At 38.1% G+C, this 21,051-nt stretch overlaps 1 protein-coding gene across 1 annotated transcript in view; it reads left to right on the plus strand.

Annotated features, from left to right (window-relative positions):
• Positions 1-21,051, plus strand: part of LOC121436938 (dynein assembly factor 6, axonemal-like) — a 42,725-nt gene that overhangs the window by 12,724 nt on the left and 8,950 nt on the right. The window contains exons 3-5 of the mRNA XM_041636841.1: positions 1,386-1,458; positions 4,353-4,458; positions 8,683-8,779. Coding sequence (XP_041492775.1) covers positions 1,386-1,458; positions 4,353-4,458; positions 8,683-8,779 — 276 coding nt within the window. The remainder of the gene's footprint in view (positions 1-1,385; positions 1,459-4,352; positions 4,459-8,682; positions 8,780-21,051) is intronic.

The following is a 21,051-nucleotide window of genomic DNA, read 5'->3' on the forward strand; positions in this document are numbered from 1 at the left end:
GGTCACAGTTTCATTTCTACTGATTTAAATTTTCTGTGGAAAGAGGCACTGCAAAACAAGAAGCCCTTATGTTTTAAGAATTGTTTTGCTCTGATTGACTATTAATATTCTGATGATTAATAATCTAATAAAAGTACCACACATTTTTGTGACCTTAGTGATAAAACAGAGGGAAAAAATAGGTCCAGAATGCTATTGGGATTTTCACATAAAAATATCTGCAGTTCCTTAACTCCACACAGAGTTTTAGATAACCATTTCCAAAAACAGTAGTGACAGTCTCGCACACTGTTGAGATTTTACAAATTAACTTACCACTTATAACTGTTTGGATAGTTTAACATAATAGAGACCTAGATGAGCTTTTTCAACAACATACAAGGGCAGCCATTACTACTCTCCCCCAAACAGGACTTTGCAGTTTTGTCCGTGTCTAAAGTCTTGGACTATGAGGGCAAGAATTAAAAAGGGGGACTTTGAAGTGCTAGTATACCAGAACCCATAGAAATAAGGATATTTTGACAGTCATTAATGGAGTGAATCAGAACTTCAGAGTCTGAGATTAGAATGAACAATTAGGAAGATACTTGAGATTGTCTTGAAATATCAAAGACCCGCTGGAAGGGGCCAATGAGGTGATGGAGTAAATATGTGTTGCACTGGGCTGGAAAGAGTGAAGAGAGTTCTTCAAGGGTGGGCGCGCGCACACACACACACACACACACACACACACACACACACACACACACACAAACATAAGAAAGATGGCAAAAGAAGCAAATGGCTGTATGAAAAAAGAAGTGATTTGGCCTTCATCTGACACTATAAGCTGGAGGTTGCTGAATTAGGAAGTGGGAAAAGGAGCAATGTTTCACCCCGAAAGCAGAAAGAGAGAAGAACTGTTATTAGGACTTCTAAATGAATCCTTTGATGTCTAGATCTTAGCTTCTGTTTACTCTTATTTGAATAGCATGCACCCATAAGTCTGTCTTTCATCTAACTCTAACCAAACACTGCTCAAACTCCAAAGAGCTGATGCTTTTCTGCTACCATTCGGTTCTAACCTTCATAGAGATGAATGTGGCTCATTCCTTCTCTCCCAAGGGGGATAAGATTCACTGGGCTGGAACCAGGGATTTAGTTCGACCAAAAAAATCAATTCAGCCTCAGAGTCTATTAAACCAAATACTTTTTTTTTGAAAGGACAAGAAAAGCACATTGAAGGTAATAATTGGCACCTGTGTCTTTGTTGTATAACAATAGTGAATGATTAAAGTGGAACAGTTTATGGGGGTTGTGTTTTTTAGATAGAAAACATCGGATTTAAATTATTGGTAGCGATATATGCTGTACACAAGTAGTGGACTTCTTTTTTTCTACCCAAGGAACAACTCTCACCTGCTATTGGAGCCATGAGCCCTGGGAATATTGGGCCACCTAAAGCCAAAGAGCCTAAAGGTAAGTTATTTAGTAAAGTAAGATAGATCGATCAAATCAATGGAGTATTTTCCTCAGATTAATAAAAACTAATATTTAATAAAATGAAGTAAATGGCATTATATAAGATACTTTAGATTGCTATGAAGGTGCATCTTAAGGGTTTTCACTACAAATGATGGATATGTGAAGTAATGCATATATATCTTGATTCAGTCATTCCATCATGTATGTATATGTCAAAACAGTATGTTGCACATGACAACAAATTAATTTTTAATTTCTCAATTCAATACAAGCATGCAATTTCTAAAAGATAAAGAGGTGAGTTGAACCGGACAATGATGGCACGCACCTTTATTTATTTATTTTTTCGTTTTTTTTTATTATTGAGAAAAGGAAGAAAATAAAAACAAGTTTCCACCTCCTCCCAGCCTCCCATTTCCCTCCCCCTCCTCCCACCCTTCTCCCCTTCCTCCCATCCTTCTCCCCCTCCTCCCACTCCTCTCCCCCTCCCTCTCCAGTCCTAAAAGCAGTCAGGGTTCCCTGCCCTGTGGTAAGTCCTAGGTCCTCCCCCCTCTGTCCATATCTAGGAAGGTGAACATCCAAACTGGCTAGGCTCCCACAAAGCCAGCACATTAAGTAGGATCAAAACCCCGTGCCATTGTCCTTGGCTTCTCATCAGCCCTCATTGTTCGCCATGTTCAGAGAGTCCGGTTTTATCCCATGCTTTTTCAGTCACAGTCCAGCTGGCCTTGGTGAGCTCCCAGTAGATCAGCTCCACTGTCTCAATGGGTGGGTGCACCCCTTGTGGTCCCGACTTCTTTGCTCATGTTCTCCCTCCTTCTGCTCCTCATTGGGACCTTGGGAGCTCAGTCCAGTGCTCCAGTGTGGGTCTCTGTCTCTTTCTCCATCCATCACCAGATGAAGGTTCTATGATGATATGCAAGATATTCGTCAGTATCGCTATAGGCTAGGGTCATTTCCAGTTCCCTATCCTCAGCTGGCACGCACCTTTAATCCCAGCACTCAGGAGGCAGAGGCAGGCAGATCTCTCTGAGTTTGAGGCCAGCCTGGTCTACAGAGTGAGTTCCCAGGCAGCCAGGGTTGTTAAACAAAGAAATCCTGTCTACAAAAACAAAAACAAAAGAAGGTAAGTTGAAGCAATCATGCACATGCTGAACAGCCATTTCCATGCAAAGATGTCATTTTTACTTCTGTGCCAGGTTAGTGCTTTTCTAATAAGCAGAGTTAATTTGCCTTCAACTAGCTACATTCCTTGGTGCATTTTCTGAGATAAAAGACTGAGTAAATCATATATGATTAGGCTTAATTTTAGGCACATTGCTCTTCTTCGGTTGCAAGAATAGAAATATCAAGACCTACATTTTTAATTTTTCACACTTGTATAGTGTAGCAATTTCACAAAATCCATTTATTAAAACAAGTTCAAAAGTATTTATTGAATATTTAAATACATTGAGAGTCAAATATATACCAGGCAATATAAAAATCTTTGAGACTACAAAGGAAATCAGGAGGGGAGCAGAGAAAAATGTAGAGCTCAAAAAAAATCAATAAAAAAAAGAGAATTCTGAAGAAGAAAATAAAACAAACAGCTACATAATTTTACCTTACATTGAAATGCTTCTAAAGTTCATAGTGTTCCTTAAAAAAAAAAATCACTGACCCAGGGGCTAGGATTGTAGTTCAGTGTTAGATACTCACCTAAGACAATAAACAAACCACAGTTTAAAAAATAAGAAGTCTGTTTTTTTGTGACAGCCAAGCATTTTGTTTATACATTTTCCCAGAATTGAATATTGTACAAGTCTTTGAAAATGTAAAATCGTTAGTTCTGCTGCTCCTGGCCAGAGTTACCAGAGGATGAGCAGAAAGGAGAACACTGTGTTCATCAAATTAACTGACTTTAAAGACAGTGTGTAGAATGCTTAAAATAATGGATAAAATGAGGTCTGAGGGTGGTTTTAAAATTTTAGTTAATATTACTGTATGTACTCAAGAGGCTCTTTGCTCTACCTCAGAGATATTTGCCTTCTGACAGACTAGTTCATATCTGCATGGATTTCCATGCTGCCATTTTCCCAATAAATGTAGGTCTAATAATCTCAAAAATTGGAGGGCAATGAGTCATATGTAAAATGTTATGTATAAGCCTGCACTTAGGTTTTGGAATGCTCACGCTGGATAGAAGCAGATGATTTGCAAAGAACTGTGGAATGGAAAACCTGACAATCAGGTGCATTTCTGGGAAAGCTTAAAAGGCTGAGAGTAATGTTTTGAGCCTAATATGGGTCTCCATTTGATGTGCCAATGGAACAAATTCAACCCGGGCTTTTGCATGCTTACTGGAGCCTACATGCTTTTAAACATTTAAAGATTATACATGGAAAGCCAGGCACCTGCTCAGCTCTGCATAAAGGACAAGGGATAGAAAAGTTCCTTAAAGTGAGCATGCACAGTAGGAGAATACTGCATTGAAAAGTAATCACTCCAACCATTGTTTTCCATTTCTTTGATTGACATGACTTTTTTTTTAAAAAAAATGTGTAATGCATACACAGAAAATGTGCCAAAGGATTTTTATAGTAAAACTCAGTTAAAGATGATATAACTCTATCCAAATTGGATTGCTTGTGCCTCAATTTTTCCTTTATGTAAAGATTTTACACAAGAACCTATTTGGGTTTCTGAAAAATATGTATACCACCAGGTTAACTACACTGATTATCTCCAGGCTACTGAGTTGGAGGCTATTGTATTTTCTTCCTTTTGTTTATATGTTTTTTCTACAGTTATTGTTACATTTATATAATATTTTGGTCTATAGTGATATTAAATGTAATTTATATCAACAAATAATGGCTTCAGTTATGTCTCTCCTTTCTTCACAGCCATCCCTAAATCCAGTGGTACTGAAAGTGAGAATATCTGGAATCCAGACGAAGTTCCGGAAGGAGCAGAGCATGATGATATATGGGATGTTCGAGAAATCCCAGAGTAAGTCAAATGAGACCAGGAATGTGTTTAGATACTTAGGTTCGATGTGTCATCTGATAATATTATAATTTAATAAAATTCATGAATTTTCCACCACATAAAAGATAAAACCACAAGGCTATACAAAGAGTATGAACAACTGGTTATTTTTTTCTGTTCTAGAACAAAAACAAATAATGAAACTCAATGCCTTCCTATTAGTTATCTAGCATTAGTGAAAAATATAGCCATTTCCATTATTAAATTTATATTCAATTTCTTTTTTGTTTAATGTGAGAGTAAGCAGCCCATTAAATTATAAACGCATACAGCCACATTACAATACCATGTTTGTGTGTCAAAGACCTACTTTCAATTACTCAGAGTGTTCTGTAGTTTCAGTACAAGTCTATGACTTCCCTTCAATTATCAATTATCATGCAGGACTTACTATATATTTCAGGGCTATGCTCATTGGTCAGTATATTAAATATTTACATACATAGATAAAAGTCATGGTTAAATAGACTTTTAAACACTTGTATACATTTATATCTTTTACATTTACATTAAAATCATGAGTATTTAAAGTACATAGGAATATAAAGCAAGCATTGCTGAATCATACTGTACTTTGTTAGTTTTAAGCTTTTGTTTTGTTTTGTAATGGGCCAGGCTCTACTGCCTAAGCTGGCCTCGAACTTGGGATCTTTCCTCCACCTTCAAATGTGCTTCTTCATGTCTGGTCTACTTTATTCTGAAAGACTTTTAAGGCAAGTGATCTGACAAACTTTTTAAGTCTGACTACAAAACTGGTATATATTTTTTATTATGCTTTTATGTTTTAAAAATAAAAGCAGTGGTCGATCACAGATAATTAACTGAAAGGAAGGATACAGATTTTTATAAGTAATGTCAAAGACCTGTAAGTTTTATATTTTCAAAAAATCAAAGATTTAAAACATTTTTGTGACTTTTTTTCAAGGTCCATGTTCTAGTTAGGGTTACTGTCATTGTGAGGAAACAGCATGAACGAAGCATCTTGTGGAGGAAAGGATTTATTCAGCTTATACTTCAGCATTTCTGTTTATGACTGAAAGAAGTCAGGACAGGACTCTCACGGGGCAGGAACCTGGAGGCAGGAGCGGATGCAGAAACCATGGAGGGGTGCTGCTTACTGGCTTGCTCAGTCTACTTTCTTATACCACCCAGGACCAACAAGCCCAGGAGTGACCCAACCCACAATGGGCTGGACCCTCCCCCATCACTAACCACTAAATAAGAAGATGCCCTACAGGCTCGCCTACGACCTGATCTTTTGGAGACATTTCTCAGTTTTGACTCTTCCCTTCCCAGTGGCTCTAGCTTGTGTTAAGTTGACATAAAACTAGCCACCTCAGTCCATTGAGTAGCTAAGCCTATGTCAGATACATCTCTAGTAGATAGTCTTTAAGAGCTGTTTATAAAGGCATCTGAAAATTTACAAATAATCTGAACATCTTACATCATAAATATTTGGCAGAATTATCCATCTCTGTGTTTTTAGTTTAAAATAAAAATAAAATAGTTTGGGTACAATGCATTTTAAATGAGTTAATTAATTGCTACAAAGATAAACACGTGGCTCAAAAGGAATAGTAAAAAAAATGTCAAACTTTTTATCCTGCTTTGGCTACCTCATTTCTAGTTTTTCAATCAACAAAAGTTTATGTCTTGCAAAAAACCTCCATATAGGGTACCTATATTTTAAATCCATTTTTATAATTGAAATAGATTTTTTCATATAATATATTTTGATTAGTTTCTCTTCATTTTATTCCTCCCAGTTCCTCTCCACCTTTCCTCTCATCAATATCCACCCTCTTTTTCTCTCTCATTAGAAACAAAACATGCTTCTAAAGGATAATAATAATATAATAAAATATATAATAAGATTTTTTAATAATACAATGCACTGTAATAGTACAAAACAAGCAGAAAAGATTCTAAGAAAAGGTACATGAAACAAATATAGACTCAGACACCCACTTGTTGACACACTTAGGAATCCCACAAAAACACAAAGCTGGAAGCCATATTATATACACAAAGGACATGTAGGGTAAAAATGAGAAAAAAAAGTTAAAAATAAAAAAGATGAAATTAAAAGAAAAGAAAAAGCCCCAATAGGATACTTTGAGACAAAGAACCTTCAGAGATGTCATTTTCTGCTGGGCAGGCGGCACATCTCTATGCCTGTATGAATAAAGTAACCCTCAGGTTTTATGACCCCCACATATCTATATGAAAGTCACTCATTTGTCATATTATAGGACGAGCACCTCACATCCATATGCAGCGAGCTCAAAACTAGAGTAAATGTCCGCTTTTCATCTAGACATTTGAAGTTCTCCAGAGAGCATCTGCCAAGGTTCAAAGTGAATAATAACTCCAGTCATGACATGAAGAAAACTGCTTTATAAGAATTTTTATCTGGATTTTTTTCACCTTATGGAAATACACTTCAAAAGTGTCCTAATGGGTAAAGAGGAAAATGGATAATGAACACAAAGTTCACAAAAGAGGAATTGCAGTGACCAAATGGAAAATAACAAGGGCCTAAGCTGAGTCACTGACTTGGGGGTAGGAATTCAAGAGTCATTACTTCAGGGAGTTTGTAGGAAGATTTAACAATTGACTAGATATGAAGGATGGGAAGAAAGCATCAAAGAGGAGGCTGAGTTTATTATTTAGGATTATAAATGAGGAAGACATCTCATCTATATGGTGTTGGTGCCTTGGGGACTTCAAAGCAAGCCTATATAGTATGAGATAGGAAAATTGTACCCTTTCTTTGCTTAAATAAATGCGGAAGCTTGAGAAATTTCATATGGGAAGTCATGTACATGCAGGTCAGTTCCTTCTGTCTTGTTTTAACACGGATTCATCTTTGTAAATACTTGGTAGACATTACAGCTTATTAAGAAAAAGGTTTTCCATATCAAACAATGACCTATTGATAGTCCCATTCAAACTCAGAGAAATTTCTTTTTCGTTCTTGTACTTTCTTATTTACACGTTGTCAGAAATTCAACAGTCTTTTATCCTTCTAATCTTCAGTGGCATTATTTCTCTGGGTATAATTAAAGATCAAAATAATTTATATATCTGAGAGTGTGGGTCCTTGGTAGAACACTTTCTAGCATGTGTGTATGAGGCCCTCATTTAGATTCCAAGCACTGAAAGAAGAAAGGGCGAGGAAGAGGAGAATGAAAGAGGTGGAAGGGAAGAAAGATAAGAAAAGAGAAAAAGAGGGGAAAGGGGGAGAAGGATGAAAAAGAAAAAATTGTAAATCATTGTTTAGTTTTATCAGAATGGATAGGGTACCTCAAAGGAAATATTTCTGAAGTGTGTGTGTGTGTGTGAGAGAGAGAGAGAGAGAGAGAGAGAGAGAGAGAGAGAGAGAGAGAGAGAGAGAGAGAGAGACGAGAGAGAGAGAGAGAGGAGAGAGAGAGAGAGAGAGAGAGGAGAGAGAGAGAGAGAGAGAGAGAGAGAGAGAGAGAGAGAGAGAGAGAGAGAGAGAGAGAGAGAGAGGAGAGAGACATGAGGAAAACCTTTCATGTTTTCATCAAAACCCCATACAGTCTAGCTATGACAAGTATACTACTACTGTTTCTGCAGTAGAACTTTAGAAGTGCAAGTGACCATCGAGATCAGGTAATTCTGTCTCTCCCATAAATCATTCAAATGTAGAAGTCAAGATGCTGTGCCTTTGTAATGTCACCAAGGTCACACAGTTGATGACAGACAGTAGGACTGAATCTAGATTATCTTCACTTTGTGGTTCACGTTCAGTAAAGGATGTGTTTTTATCTATCCATCAATCCCATGGGTATGGGTCCAGTATTTTCTGAGCCACTGTATTCAAGGGATGATTCTTTTTTTACTTGTAATTTTATTGGGCCTGTACCAGAAGTTCCTTCAACTCACTGATTTGTCATAGATCTGAAACAGGTAAGCTTTATTTTAGAAAACAGTATGTCCAAAGTCTCAGTCCTGCTCCAGTGTTTACATTTTGACTGCATTGCTAGACTTCTATTCCTTTGTATTCTAGTACATATTTGAAAACTAGTGAGCACTTTAGGAATGTTAGTAATTTCCTTTCTTTCTTTTTCTGTACTAACCTCAAAAAGTCTCTAATGCATGTTGGAAGTTGTGACATGAAATGACTCTTTCGCCTGAGCATCGTCATTGATTTTTTTTCAGTTATGAGATTGTATTCCAACAAACTGTGGGAACTGAGGACATATACCTTGGACTATCAAGAAAGGATCCTTCGACAGCATGCTGTCAGCAGCTGGTGGTAAGTGTCGCCTCTTCTTCCCCATTTTGTGTATGACCATTATAGATAACTAACTGCTATTTTTGTAGGATTGTAAACAAATATGTAAACTGCAAGTGGGGGCTGCTGTGCTTAAGGTACCAGGGGATTGACGGGATCTTTTAAAATGGATCGCATCCAAAAACCACCTGAGCTTATACATGTTACACAAAATGTACAAATAAACATGGCAAGGTCATATGACACAATGCACTATTTCTAGTCATATTAACACGACCTAATATTATACTGAATATGCTTCCATTCATGTTCTGTCTGCTAATGTGACTGGTTATTACCTCCTGATGAGCTTACAGGCCAAATGGGATAAAATATTTCCTTCCCTGAATCTGTCTTATCTGTTATTTTTCTATTCTTGGGATGACTCAGCTTGTAATGGGGAATTTCAAAAAAGCATTTTCTTTCAGACCTGATTTTTACTGCTAAAAATAATTGTAAAATGTTGCTTAGTTCCCTCGTTTGAGTGACGCCACAGCTCATTGGGGACCATGTCACCATTTCTAACAATAGCAATGCCAATAATAGGAACGAAAGCACTTAAGTGTTGCTTATTCCATCCCCTTAATGATGTTGTTGAAAAGTCTGAGTCAACCTTAGAATGTGAAATTCAGCTCACTTTGGCAACATGTAAAAGTAATTGGTGTTAGAATTTTATTTTTTTTTTTTTTAGATCAGGGGCTATTCTTTTTAAATCCTTTTCCTTCTCTTATATTATTGAATGCTGAGGTACCCACAGGAGATGTTTAATATCTTTTCTCAAGAAAATGATAAATGGACTCTCCTTTTGGCAGTAGCTTCAAGTTTTCTCTTATTAACAAAATCTAAGACATTCAATTGAATCAAGTAACATAATGGGAATAGTGACTTTAAGTACCTCAGGAGATTTTTCAAACTCTAATGAGTTAAGATTTCAAGTGATCTTGAAGTAATTAGCTCCCAGGGTCTTACCAGTAATATTCAAATTTCTCTCCCTTAAATTACTGTAAAATTATGTTTTTGATGTCTAGTGTTGGGGATTGCTCTAAGCTCTGGAGAAATTCTAGGCTCTAAATAAATAAAACTGTTGCAAGTCTATCCTTTTTATTATGCAAATTGATATTAGTTTTAATATTAAAGGTATCCTGAATAAAGGATCCTTGGAAACTAAATCATATCTCGTAACAGGAATATACAGTTTATCTGAAACCAAATAAGAATATGTAGAGAATATTTGTGCTTCCTCTCTAATGAATTTATAATCAACTAGAGATAAAAACCCATTAAAGATAAATTGTTTTAAGCAATTAAACTCAATGTAGGCAATTGTAAGACTAACAGGAGTTCAGGTTTGGATAAGGCATGGACACCAATGACAAACAATCAAATAAAACATTGTTAGTGCCATGACACCCCTGTCCGTGTGTGTGTGTGTGTGTGTGTGTGTGTGTGTGTGTGTGTGTGTGTGTAGGCTGGAGGGCAGTTTTAGGTGTCAGTCTCATCTCAGGAACACCATCCACCTCCTCTGAGACAGGTCTTTTTTTGGCCTGGACTTTACCAATTAGACTGGACTGGTCAGAGAGCCCTATCCTCCTGTCCTGATCTCCTCAGCTCTGTAATTACAAGCATGAGTCACTATACTTGGCATTTTTATGTAGGTTTAGGGGACCCAAATTCATGTCCTGGTGCTTACAAGGCAAGTGTATTACCAGCTGAGCCATACTTCAACCCCCCACTTCTTCACTTCTATACTGTTCTTTTTTTCTTGCTTTCCTTTCCTTTCATCTTTAAACAATTGATTTCTACTACATACCAAACACTGTTCTAAGTGCTAACATCAAAAGAGAATTCACAAATAGCCAACTCTTCTCAGGAAATTTACAGTGAACGTGATAGACGTCTAAAAAAGAATCCCTGGAGTTCTTTGTGGTCAGCACGTGTGTGGAAGCATGTAACAGGTATGGAATGATAGAAAGCAGAAAAAGATTAGTGAATTCCATTTGGAGGAAGAGAATTTCTACAGCATACAGCATGCAAAGAAAGGCCTTCTAAGCCAAGCTAAAAGCATGGCATATTTGAATAAATGGTGACTATAACAAGAATCGTGTGTGTGTGTGTGTGTGTGTGTGTGTGTGTGTGTGTGGTTTTTCAAGACAAGGTTTCTATGTGGCTTTGGAGGCTGTCCTGGAACTAACTCTTGTAGACCAGGCTGGCCTCGAACTCATAGAGATCCGCCTGCCTCTGCCTCCCAAGTGCTAGGATTAAAGGCGTGCGCCACCACCACCCAGCAAGAATCAAGAATAAGTATAGACAATGAAATACTGGTCAAGTGACTCGCAAAACAGAACTTTTGACTTGAGTTGGAAGTATTGATGTCAGAAAAAGTAATAGAAATAGAAGTATGCAGGGGTCATGGGGTTGATTCCCCGCACAGTAAATAATCAAACTCCCAAATTTTAGCTTGATTTTGTTCCTATGAGTAGATGAATGTTGACATCCGTTCTCATTTCTTCAGTCACTGGTAAGACTCAGAGTAAAGAGATTGCTAACCCATTTGCTAACTTGGCACAAGCTGGGCTTATCTGGGAAGAAGGAACCTCAGTTAAGAAAATGCCTCCATCAGATTGGCTGGTAGACAAATTGGGGTGTGCATTTTCTTCATTGATAATTGATGTGGGAGGGCCCAGTCCACTGTGGGCTTTTCCACTCCTGGCAAGGTTATCCTAGACTGTAAAAGAAAGCAAACTGAGTAACCTAGGAAAAGCAAGCCAGCACTCAGCACTTCACCAAATCCTTTGCATCAATCCTTGCATACAGGTTCCCATTCTGACTTCCCTCAGTGATGGAGTTGACCTGAGAGTTGCAAGCCAAAATAATCCCTTTCTTCCCTAAGTTGCTTTTGGTCGTGGTCTTTCATCACCTCAATAGAAACCCAACTAAGATAAATAGTTCTTGCTTGATTTTATGTGCTTATTTTTCTTATTGATAATATGGTGTTTCTTTGTATCTAAGACATCCGTACATTATAAACCTGTCATTCATTTCATCAAAATGTTTTAAAGAAAAGATAGCTACATCAAACAGATACACATCAATTGTATGATTCAGTTCTGTATCAGAAAAACTAAAATGTGGAGAAAATTGAACCTCAACATTGGCTAATATTTTAAGTGAGTTTGGACTTGATTGATATGTAGCAACCCAGTCCAAAGTCTTTTTAAAACACTTTGTTTTTTGTCCTTTCCTTCTAATCCCAAACCTAAAGAGTGACATTATTCAAATTCTGATGGCCTATTATTATACCCCTGCTACTTACTTGTGTGTATGTAACTACACAGTCTCCCTGGTCTTAATCTATAATAAAATATTTCCAGCTGGAGCTTGAGCTAAGTCTGTGGTTTACAGACTTGTTTTGCAGCTAAGTCTGTGGTTTACAGACTTGTTTTACTTTGGTTTTAACTGTCAAGCCTTTTTTTCCCAAATACACTTTTATGAGAGATCTTAACACATAAAATCACCATTTCCTTGATGAAAAAGCTACCATCATCCATGAAGTATCTAATAAGAATGATAGGGGCTCCTTGAAGCACCTTCGAAGAATGTTCATCTAGCCTCTCCTATTTATATTATTATATTAAGTTTGAGCTCATAAGGTATCAAATACTCCTAATGAATTAATAAAAGAATGATAAGAGAGCTAGAGTTTTTCCATCATTGGTGATATAGATGTTGTCTTAGTTACTTTTCTATTGTGATGAGGCACCATCACCAAGACAATTTACAAAAGAAATCATTTAATGGGGGACTTGCTTACAGTTTTGGAGGATTAGTCCATGATTATCATGATGTGGAGTGTGGTGGCAGGCAGATAGGCAGGGCAATTGAGAAGTAGCTAAAAAGCTCACATCATATCTACAAGTTGCATACAGAGAGAGACTGAGCCTACCCCAGTGACACACCTCCTCCAATAAGACCACACCTCTCATCCTTCCTAAACAGTCCACCAGCTGGAAAGCAGACATTCAAATATATGAGCCTGCAGGGAGCATTCTCATTCAAACCAGCACAGACGTGTTTCTGTATCCCTCATGAGTACAAGGCCAGTACTTTGTTTTGTTTTAGTGTCCTTTTCATTCTCTATATTCTCCATCCTTCCCTCTCCCTAGGTCTCCACTCTATGGATCTTCTATAAATATCCCTGACTATACTGTCTTCGAATACCTGCCTATCATTGTTTGCTATAAAGTTTTAATTCAACAAATACTTAAAGAGAACTTACTACGTGCCAGATGCTATAGATGGATCACACAGTAGATAAGTAATGTTGAACAAAGTAAACAAATTTCTTTCTCCATTACTGACAAGACCAAACAGTCCATAAGTGGTGGTGCTTTGGGAGCCGCTAGGCATTCTGAACAGATTTTCACAGATTCATCAATAGGAAAACAATGGCCCTCAAAGGCAGGAGATTATTACTTAGACAAAGAGTACTAACAAGATCACTATTGAATCAGCTCCTCAAATCCTTTGATCAAGGGATAATAACAAAGTAAAAGGGTCCAGATGGCAGGTAACCTGAGCAGTAGGGTAGACTGTTGCTGTGGGGTCAACTCTGCACTACAGCCAGATACTTTACACTGTGTACTCGGGGTAAGTGAAGTGGCAAGTTCTATGCTTATCTGGAACTAAGAAGTAGTGTGAGAAACTGCCTCATGGCAGATTGAGGGCCCCCTACAAGGTCAAAAGATGGATACGAAATAGCAGTGAGGCAATTCCTCAAAAGTTACTTACCTTCCCACACTCCCAGAGGATCATAGTATATTCTGCCAAGACCTAGATCACACTATAGTCTAACTTTGCTTATACGGCCTATGTGGATATTTCAGGGTCACTAGAATAGCATGGTAGAGACATTTTCCTGCAGGCTGAAAAAAATGAGTTTGCCTTGCTGCTTTCACTTAATAATAGGAATAACAGCAAATGGTCGAGATAATGTTGATTATGTGCTAAGCATTTCTCTAGAAGCAACAATTACCTTATTAATCACCACACTAACCCTGACACAGATGTTATTGTTACTCCCATTTTACAGATGAGGGTATGGAAGCACAAAGCAATTAATTGGTTTAATAACATACTTATAAAATTGGGCAGAGCAATGGCTGTTGGAATCTGATAGATGTATGTGAAGAGTGATTTGAATGCAAAGAAAGGAAAATCCAAGTTCTTGCATGATGGGGATGGCGTTTGACCGGGACATTTGAAGGACAGATGGTACTTTGTCAGGCAGCAAATATGAAATGCTTTCTAAGCCAAGCTATCAGTACTAGTAATGTCCTGACACCATGAAAGCGTGTGTTGTGGTTTCTTTTCTTTTTCAGATTATAAAATAATTACATTTCTCCTTTCCCTTTCCTCCCTCCAAACCCTCTCCTATATTCGTCCTTACTCTCTTTCAAATTCATGGCCTCATTTTTCATTGTCATTATGTGCATATGTATTTTGAGAACCACTTGTGAAGCTCATGGAGCCTCAGAATCCGTGAATTTCCCACATATTTGCAGTTACCATCCATTGCTTTGGATTGTTTTGTTGGCACATTGCAGGGTGAGGTGTGGAAAGGAAAACAAAGGAAACCAAATTCTGCGAGTTACAATATGTCCTTGTTAGTTTGAATTTGAAACACAGTGGGAAATCTTACTGCTGGTGTCTAGTAGGCTGTTAAATCCAAAACTATACGGAACTCAAGAAGAAGGAGACTGCAGTTGTTGATTTTCCAAGCTGACATTTGCTTTCTCAGATGTTAGAATGTATGACTACAACGTGCTGGCTCTCCATCATGCTTGAAATAAAGTAGGTGTGATTTTTAACTTGTACACACGCACACATATATACATACAGACACACACATACATACACACACACACACACACTATGGGGGGATTTGAGAGTTATGAAACTTGCAGGAATGGGGCCAATTGGAGGCATAAGAGGCCCTTAGAATGAAGCTGAGCAATTTGAGAATTCAGACACATAAATTTGTTGTAATAAGAGCGGCGGGGCTGCGTCCCCAGCACCCGGCCGCCCACATGGCTAGCTCTAGCTTATGCCCCGAAATAACAACACACAAACTATATTCATTTAAACACCGCTTGGCCCATTATATCTAGCCTTTTCTCGGCTAACTCTCACACCTGGACTAGCCCATTTCTAATAATCTGTTTAGCCCATGAGCTGGCTTACCAGGAATGATCTTAACCTGCGTCTGCCTGGAGTGGGAGAATCATGGCGACTCCTTGACTCAGCTTCTTTCTCCCAGCCTTCTGTTCTGTTTACTCCACCCACCTAAGGGTTGGCCTATCAAGGGGCCTAGGCAGTTTCTTTATTGCTTAACCAATGAAATCAACAGATTGATATATGACACTCCCACATCATAAATTCTTACTCCAGTTTTAATATTGAAAACCAAGGTGAACTAGATCAGTGGAGTGAGCCTCAGACAGTGGTATATAATTCGAGATAGAAGGATGATAAGAGAGGAAGAATATCCATCATTGAAACAAGGGAAGAAAGAAGGGGACTGACAGAGGCACTGTGGTTGACAAGTGAGGAGCCTAGCAGAAGAAAAGAAGTATGGGTATCTGAGATGTGTAGGGAGATAGTCTGACCTCTGCAAAGGATGATTTGTGTCAGGAAGCTGGTGGGTGCATTGGGGATTTTGATCAGCAAATTCCCATTGTCAATCATCTCCATATTTAATGTCCAAAACTGAATGGGACTACAGTTATTCTGTTAAATGATTCACAGTTTGTTCCAAGAGAGGGGAAAGGTAGCCTGCAGGTAGTTTAATATTTCTTTTAAATTAGAATTGGTGCATAATTCTTTTCGACTTATACTTCTGAAGGATCTATATTGATAAGGAAACAATCTCGTGTGACCCAACAAACTTTTTTGTTGTTGTTGTTTTGTTTTTGATGGTCATTTCTTTGAAGCGTGAGCTACAAGTCTTCTTCCCATCCTTGAACCTCTCTGAGAGCAGGAAGGGATTCAGGCATGGTCTGGAAGGCAGTCAGCATCTGGAAGACACAACATCTGGAAGTCACATGTTTATCGCATGTATTTGTTTCAAAAAGCTGTCAATCTTTCTAATCAGTTCACCGAGAATTCACACGCTTCTTGAATAGTGTGTTTCTTGAATCCTGATTCGTATCTTAAGGTTAAAACAGTCATATTAATTTACTTCTAGTAAATAAATAGATTTAGATACTTAGGAATGAAGTTGATGATCTTTTTTCCATTTAAAATTCTAGAGGACAGACACCTATTTTGTCTTGTTTTGCTAAGCTTCCTGATTATGCTGACCTTGTTTGATGGGTTACATATCAAGCCACGTGTCAGGAAAAAAGATATTTGAGCTGTAATAGGATTCCTTATTATCAGCTTGAGGCAGCACAGTAAACCTCCAATTAAATTTCTAATAGTTCTCTCAGTAACACACATACATTTATAGTTAATATTGTAACATTAGTTTATAATGGTGGTGGTGGTGGGAGAGGATAACAAATATCTTCTTAAAAGCTAATGTTATTGTGTTGACTTAATATATTTGATTATGAAAGTAATATATATTTATAATGTTAAAAATTACAAATATTATTATAAAAAAGCCTTTCATAGTGTGATACATAATAACTACAAAAGGGCTTAAAATCATGGATAGAATAATGGTGCAAAATGTCTTAAACATATTACCTAGTAATAGAAATCATCAGTAATCTTACATTTCAATGGTGCCATTTTGATGTGGTTTCATCAAATGACCAAAATCACATGCTCCATAATTGTTGAGCCAGAACTGGCAGAAACATTTGATTACAGACAAGCAGTTTCATAACTGGAAAAACAGCAATTCTTAAGGAGGGAATGAACAAAGGAAGACACACAGAATATAAGCAATTTTACTGTAAAGAATAGAATGGTCATTTACCAGAGGTGGGAGAGAGTGGAGGGGAAGAAGAATGGGGAAAGGTTGGTTACTGGGCAGTAAATTATAGTTATACAGGAGGAAGAAGCCCAGTAATTATGTATTATACATTTCAGAAGGCTAAGAGAAAGGAGTTCCATTGTTTCATAATAAAGAAAGGATATGTGTTGGGGGAGAAAGATAGGGCTAACTTGATTTAAACATCACACACTGGATAAATATATTAAAATATCATGTTGTACCTCATTAATATATGAATAATTTCTAAATATTCGTGCGAATGATTTGTACGTGGGTGCTGTGCATACAATGGGCAAGGAGGTGTGGGGTCCATAGTCCACATGTGAAGATCAGAAGGCAACCTCGTGTGTTGGTCCTTACCCTCCACTTCATTTGTGACAGGAGTCTATACTGCTGCCTAGTCTCTTGTCTTTCTCTCCAACCTTGAGGCAGAAGCTTTGTGATTAAAGACATACAGATCTGCTGCATGTGTTCTAGGGATTGGAACTCAGGTTCATACCAAGCCCTTTGCCCACCAAGCCATCTCCTCAGCCCAATGTGTACATTTTAATATGTAAGTTAAGATAATTTTAAAGAAATAAAGAAGGATTGAATCATGCTCAGAATATCAGGGAATATCACTAGATTTGTCAGGTAAGAAATGGTCCATCAAACCAAAACAAAATAAAAAAAAACTCACAAAAACAAAAACAAGAGGGTTGGCCAACTACTTCTGGCAGGTGACCTGCCTTGGAGTGTGGTTTATACACCAAGTAACACTCTATTGGAGAAAACTGATTTTTCCCTTTGCCAGCAGGTACTGACTGCAAGTAGCCTCCTGGTTAAGGGCGGAACTTTGTGTCTCTTCCTCTTCTCCATGCTAGGATTTTGTGTGTTTTGAAGCTATGCAGGCCTTGTGTGTGCTGCTACATTCTCTTGAGTTCATATGTATATTGCCTCTGTTGTGCTAATTACAGTGTCTGTGAGTTCATAAGTGTATCAGCTCTGTTGTGCTATTGTAGTCTCTGTGAGTTCATATGTGTATCTCCTCTATTGTGCTGTTAAATTCTCTGAGTTCGTACGTGTATCATGCCCATTGTGCCTGGAAGATGTTGTTTCCTTGTGGTCATCCACCACCTCTGGCTCTTATAATCTTTCCTCCTCCTCTTTCACACAGATCCCTGACTGAGTGCTTCTGAGTATCTGTCTCTGCACGTTGTCTAGTTGCGGGTGTCTGTGTTAATTCTTAGCTACTGCAAAAAGAAACTTCTCTGATGAAGGTTGAACAGTTCCCTGATCTATGGGTATGCCGTTAGAAGTCAGTGGAATAATAAGAGTAAATTTTCCCCAGGGGCCCATAACCTATTGAGTCTCAGGTACTTGGAAGAGTTTGTTTGAGTGTTTGTTTGTTGTGATTTTTGCTTTGAGGATTTTGTTCTTGAAAGAGACAGCCGAGTCAAGCCCATGAAGTTGGGTAGGTAAGGAGGTGGTGGGGATCTGGGGGGATTTGGGATAGAGAAAAGAATATGATCAAAATATACTGTAGGTAACAATTAATAAAAATAAAGACGTGGCCATTCCTGAATACATATGCATATGAGAAATAGTCAATTAACTCAGCAGACTAGCTTTATAGACATACACATACATGCGTGTAGATGTTGTATAAGTAATAACTAAAGAAAATCTCATGAATTTGAGAGGGAATGGGAGATACAGGAAGTTCTAGAGGTGGAGAAAATGGGGTAGAAATTATGTAAATATAGGACTCATGTATGAGTCTCAAAAAAATAAAATCAGTGTGAGAAAAAAATAAAAAGAATGGATTGTTGGTTTTTGGCAGACAGCAGCTTTGGGGTGATGAATTGAGCAGACCTGAGGAAGAGAGCAAGTAAAGACACCAAAATAAATACTGTTCTTTGTTTTGTTTTTTGTTTGAGACAGGGTTTCTCTTATGTAACAGCCACGCCTGTTTTCAAATTCACTCTGTAGACCAGACTGGCTCAAACTCACAGAGATCTGCCTGCCTCCGCCTTCTGAGCGCTGGGATTCAAGGCGTGTGCCACCATTTCCCAGCCTATAAATACTATTCTTTAAGGAAGTTTAGTAGAGAAGAGAGAGGGAATACATGGAACTTGGAGAACATTGTAGAATAGTAGAGTTTTCAGTATGCTTTTAAGCTGGTGACAACTATCTAGTCTTTTATCGACATCTATTTTTTTCCTATTGTTTGTTGCTGGATCTAATGAACAAACATTAAAATGTAGTCCTAGTTTTAAGACCTTAAGGTATATCTAGGAAAGAATAGATAGATGCATTTTCACTTACTATCATTTTGTACTTAGGGGCCAGGGATCATTAACTTCTGCCTTTAAGAGGGTCAATCAAGAGTGTGTAGCTACAACTGAGACATGTAGTACATGAGAACATGCCGGGCGCCGAGTTCCCTCCTTAGCAACCACTAAAGGATAATCTTGAAAACTAAAGAATTTCCCTATACAAACACGCCCAGATAGCTTCTTTCTACTTTCGAGACCCTGGTTAGAAAGGGTCAGTCTGAGTGTGATGGTGCTTGCTTGTAATTCCAGCAGCACTCAGGAGACAGAGACAGAAGGATCACTACAAGTTTGCTCTGAGTCCCCATGATGATACTCTGCTCAGGAAATAAGTTGGTGGGAGAGAGTCTGCAGATACACGGTGACAACTCAGCAGAATTCCATTCTGTTGACCTTTCCCTCTTTGAGACGCAGTTTGTCCTGCTTCCGTTAATGACCTACCTCCTGGTTTTCTTCCCACGTCACTATTCAGCCCTCTCTCCTTTGCTCCCATATCACTGTTTGCAGTTCCTTTGAGCTTTGACATCCTTTCCCCTTTATCTGTTCTCTTTCAGTTCAGTCCCTTGGCTTACTTCCCACTTTTTTAGTAGGTGACAGAAACTCAACATGTCCATAAAAAAAAAAAAAAAAAAAAACTCATAATTGTTTCCTTTGAACATCTTTCTCATTAAACTTTCTCACGGCAACATTATTTACTAGGGATACTATAGCTAAGAGATAAGAGCACTTGCCTAGCACATAGGAGGCTCAAGCTGAAAACCCAGCTCCGCTCTCATTCCCCTTTCTTTGATATTTCAAGTCAACCGAGCAGCAAGTCTTATTTGTTGTACTTTCAAAATACATTCTAAATTCCTCTAATTTTCACCACCATTGCAATTGATTTTGTGTTCCAAAGTACCAGCAATTCTTGCCTGGTCCGCTTTGCTTTTTCTCGGACTCCTCTCTGTGCTTCAGCTGTAGCCTTTGACATACAATGTAAAAGATCCTGAAGGAGTACACAGTCCCTGCACTTTGTGGGGGAATTGGGAGAATTGTAAGTCCCAGGTCAGCTTAGGCTACAGAGTAAATTTGAGGCTGGGATGAACTATATAGCAATATTTTTTCTTATAAAAGATAGCAAACAAATATACAAAATTAGATCACACCTTTCTTTACGTAGGCCCCTAAATGCCTTCCTATTGCACTTAGAACAAAGTCCAAATGCCTTTATCCTGGTCTGTGTGGTCTATATGATCTCAGTCTTACCTTCTTTTAGTTCCATCTTGGGTTGCATTTACTTCTTTGTTCATTATTTTCTACTCACTCTAGCCATATGGTTGTAATCCTTTAGTATGCCAAGTTATGTTATTCCATCTGGAATGTTCTTTCACATAGCAAGTTTATTTCCTACTTTTCAATAATTTTACCACCTATTTCTTTCCTATTTGTTGTATCAATTAATACCCCTAGGATTATATTATGCAATAGTAGCAGATCATTTCTAGCGATTATCCACCTTGGGTTTTTTTTTTGAGATTTTTTTAATTTAATTACAATGTTTCCCCCTCCTTTCCCTCCCCCCAAATCCTTCCACATGCCCTCCCTGCCACACTCTAGAAGAGGGGCTGGAAAGATTGTAAGATCCTGAGGATAAAGGAGTTTCCTGTGAGATTATGTGTCCTAGGAACATCAGAAGCTATGCTCATAAAGTCTTACCAGCATGATCTCTCATCTGGGATCTGAGCAAGGCTGACACCAGCAACACGTGGGTGTGGTGGGAACAAACCCACAGGGCCACAACCCTTCACAAAGAACTCCAGGCAGCTGAATACAGCTGGGAGTGGGAGAAGTGATGCTCCCTGGGAAAGGGCACACCAAATTGCTTGTCCATTGCCAACACTCAGCCTGGAAATTATACAGACAAATAACATTATATAGACTAAACGGGTTATATTTAA

This window comes from Microtus oregoni, unplaced genomic scaffold (assembly GCF_018167655.1).
Source record: "Microtus oregoni isolate MIOR12 unplaced genomic scaffold, Mior012 000050F_008, whole genome shotgun sequence".
Classification (NCBI taxonomy): domain Eukaryota; kingdom Metazoa; phylum Chordata; class Mammalia; order Rodentia; family Cricetidae; genus Microtus; species Microtus oregoni.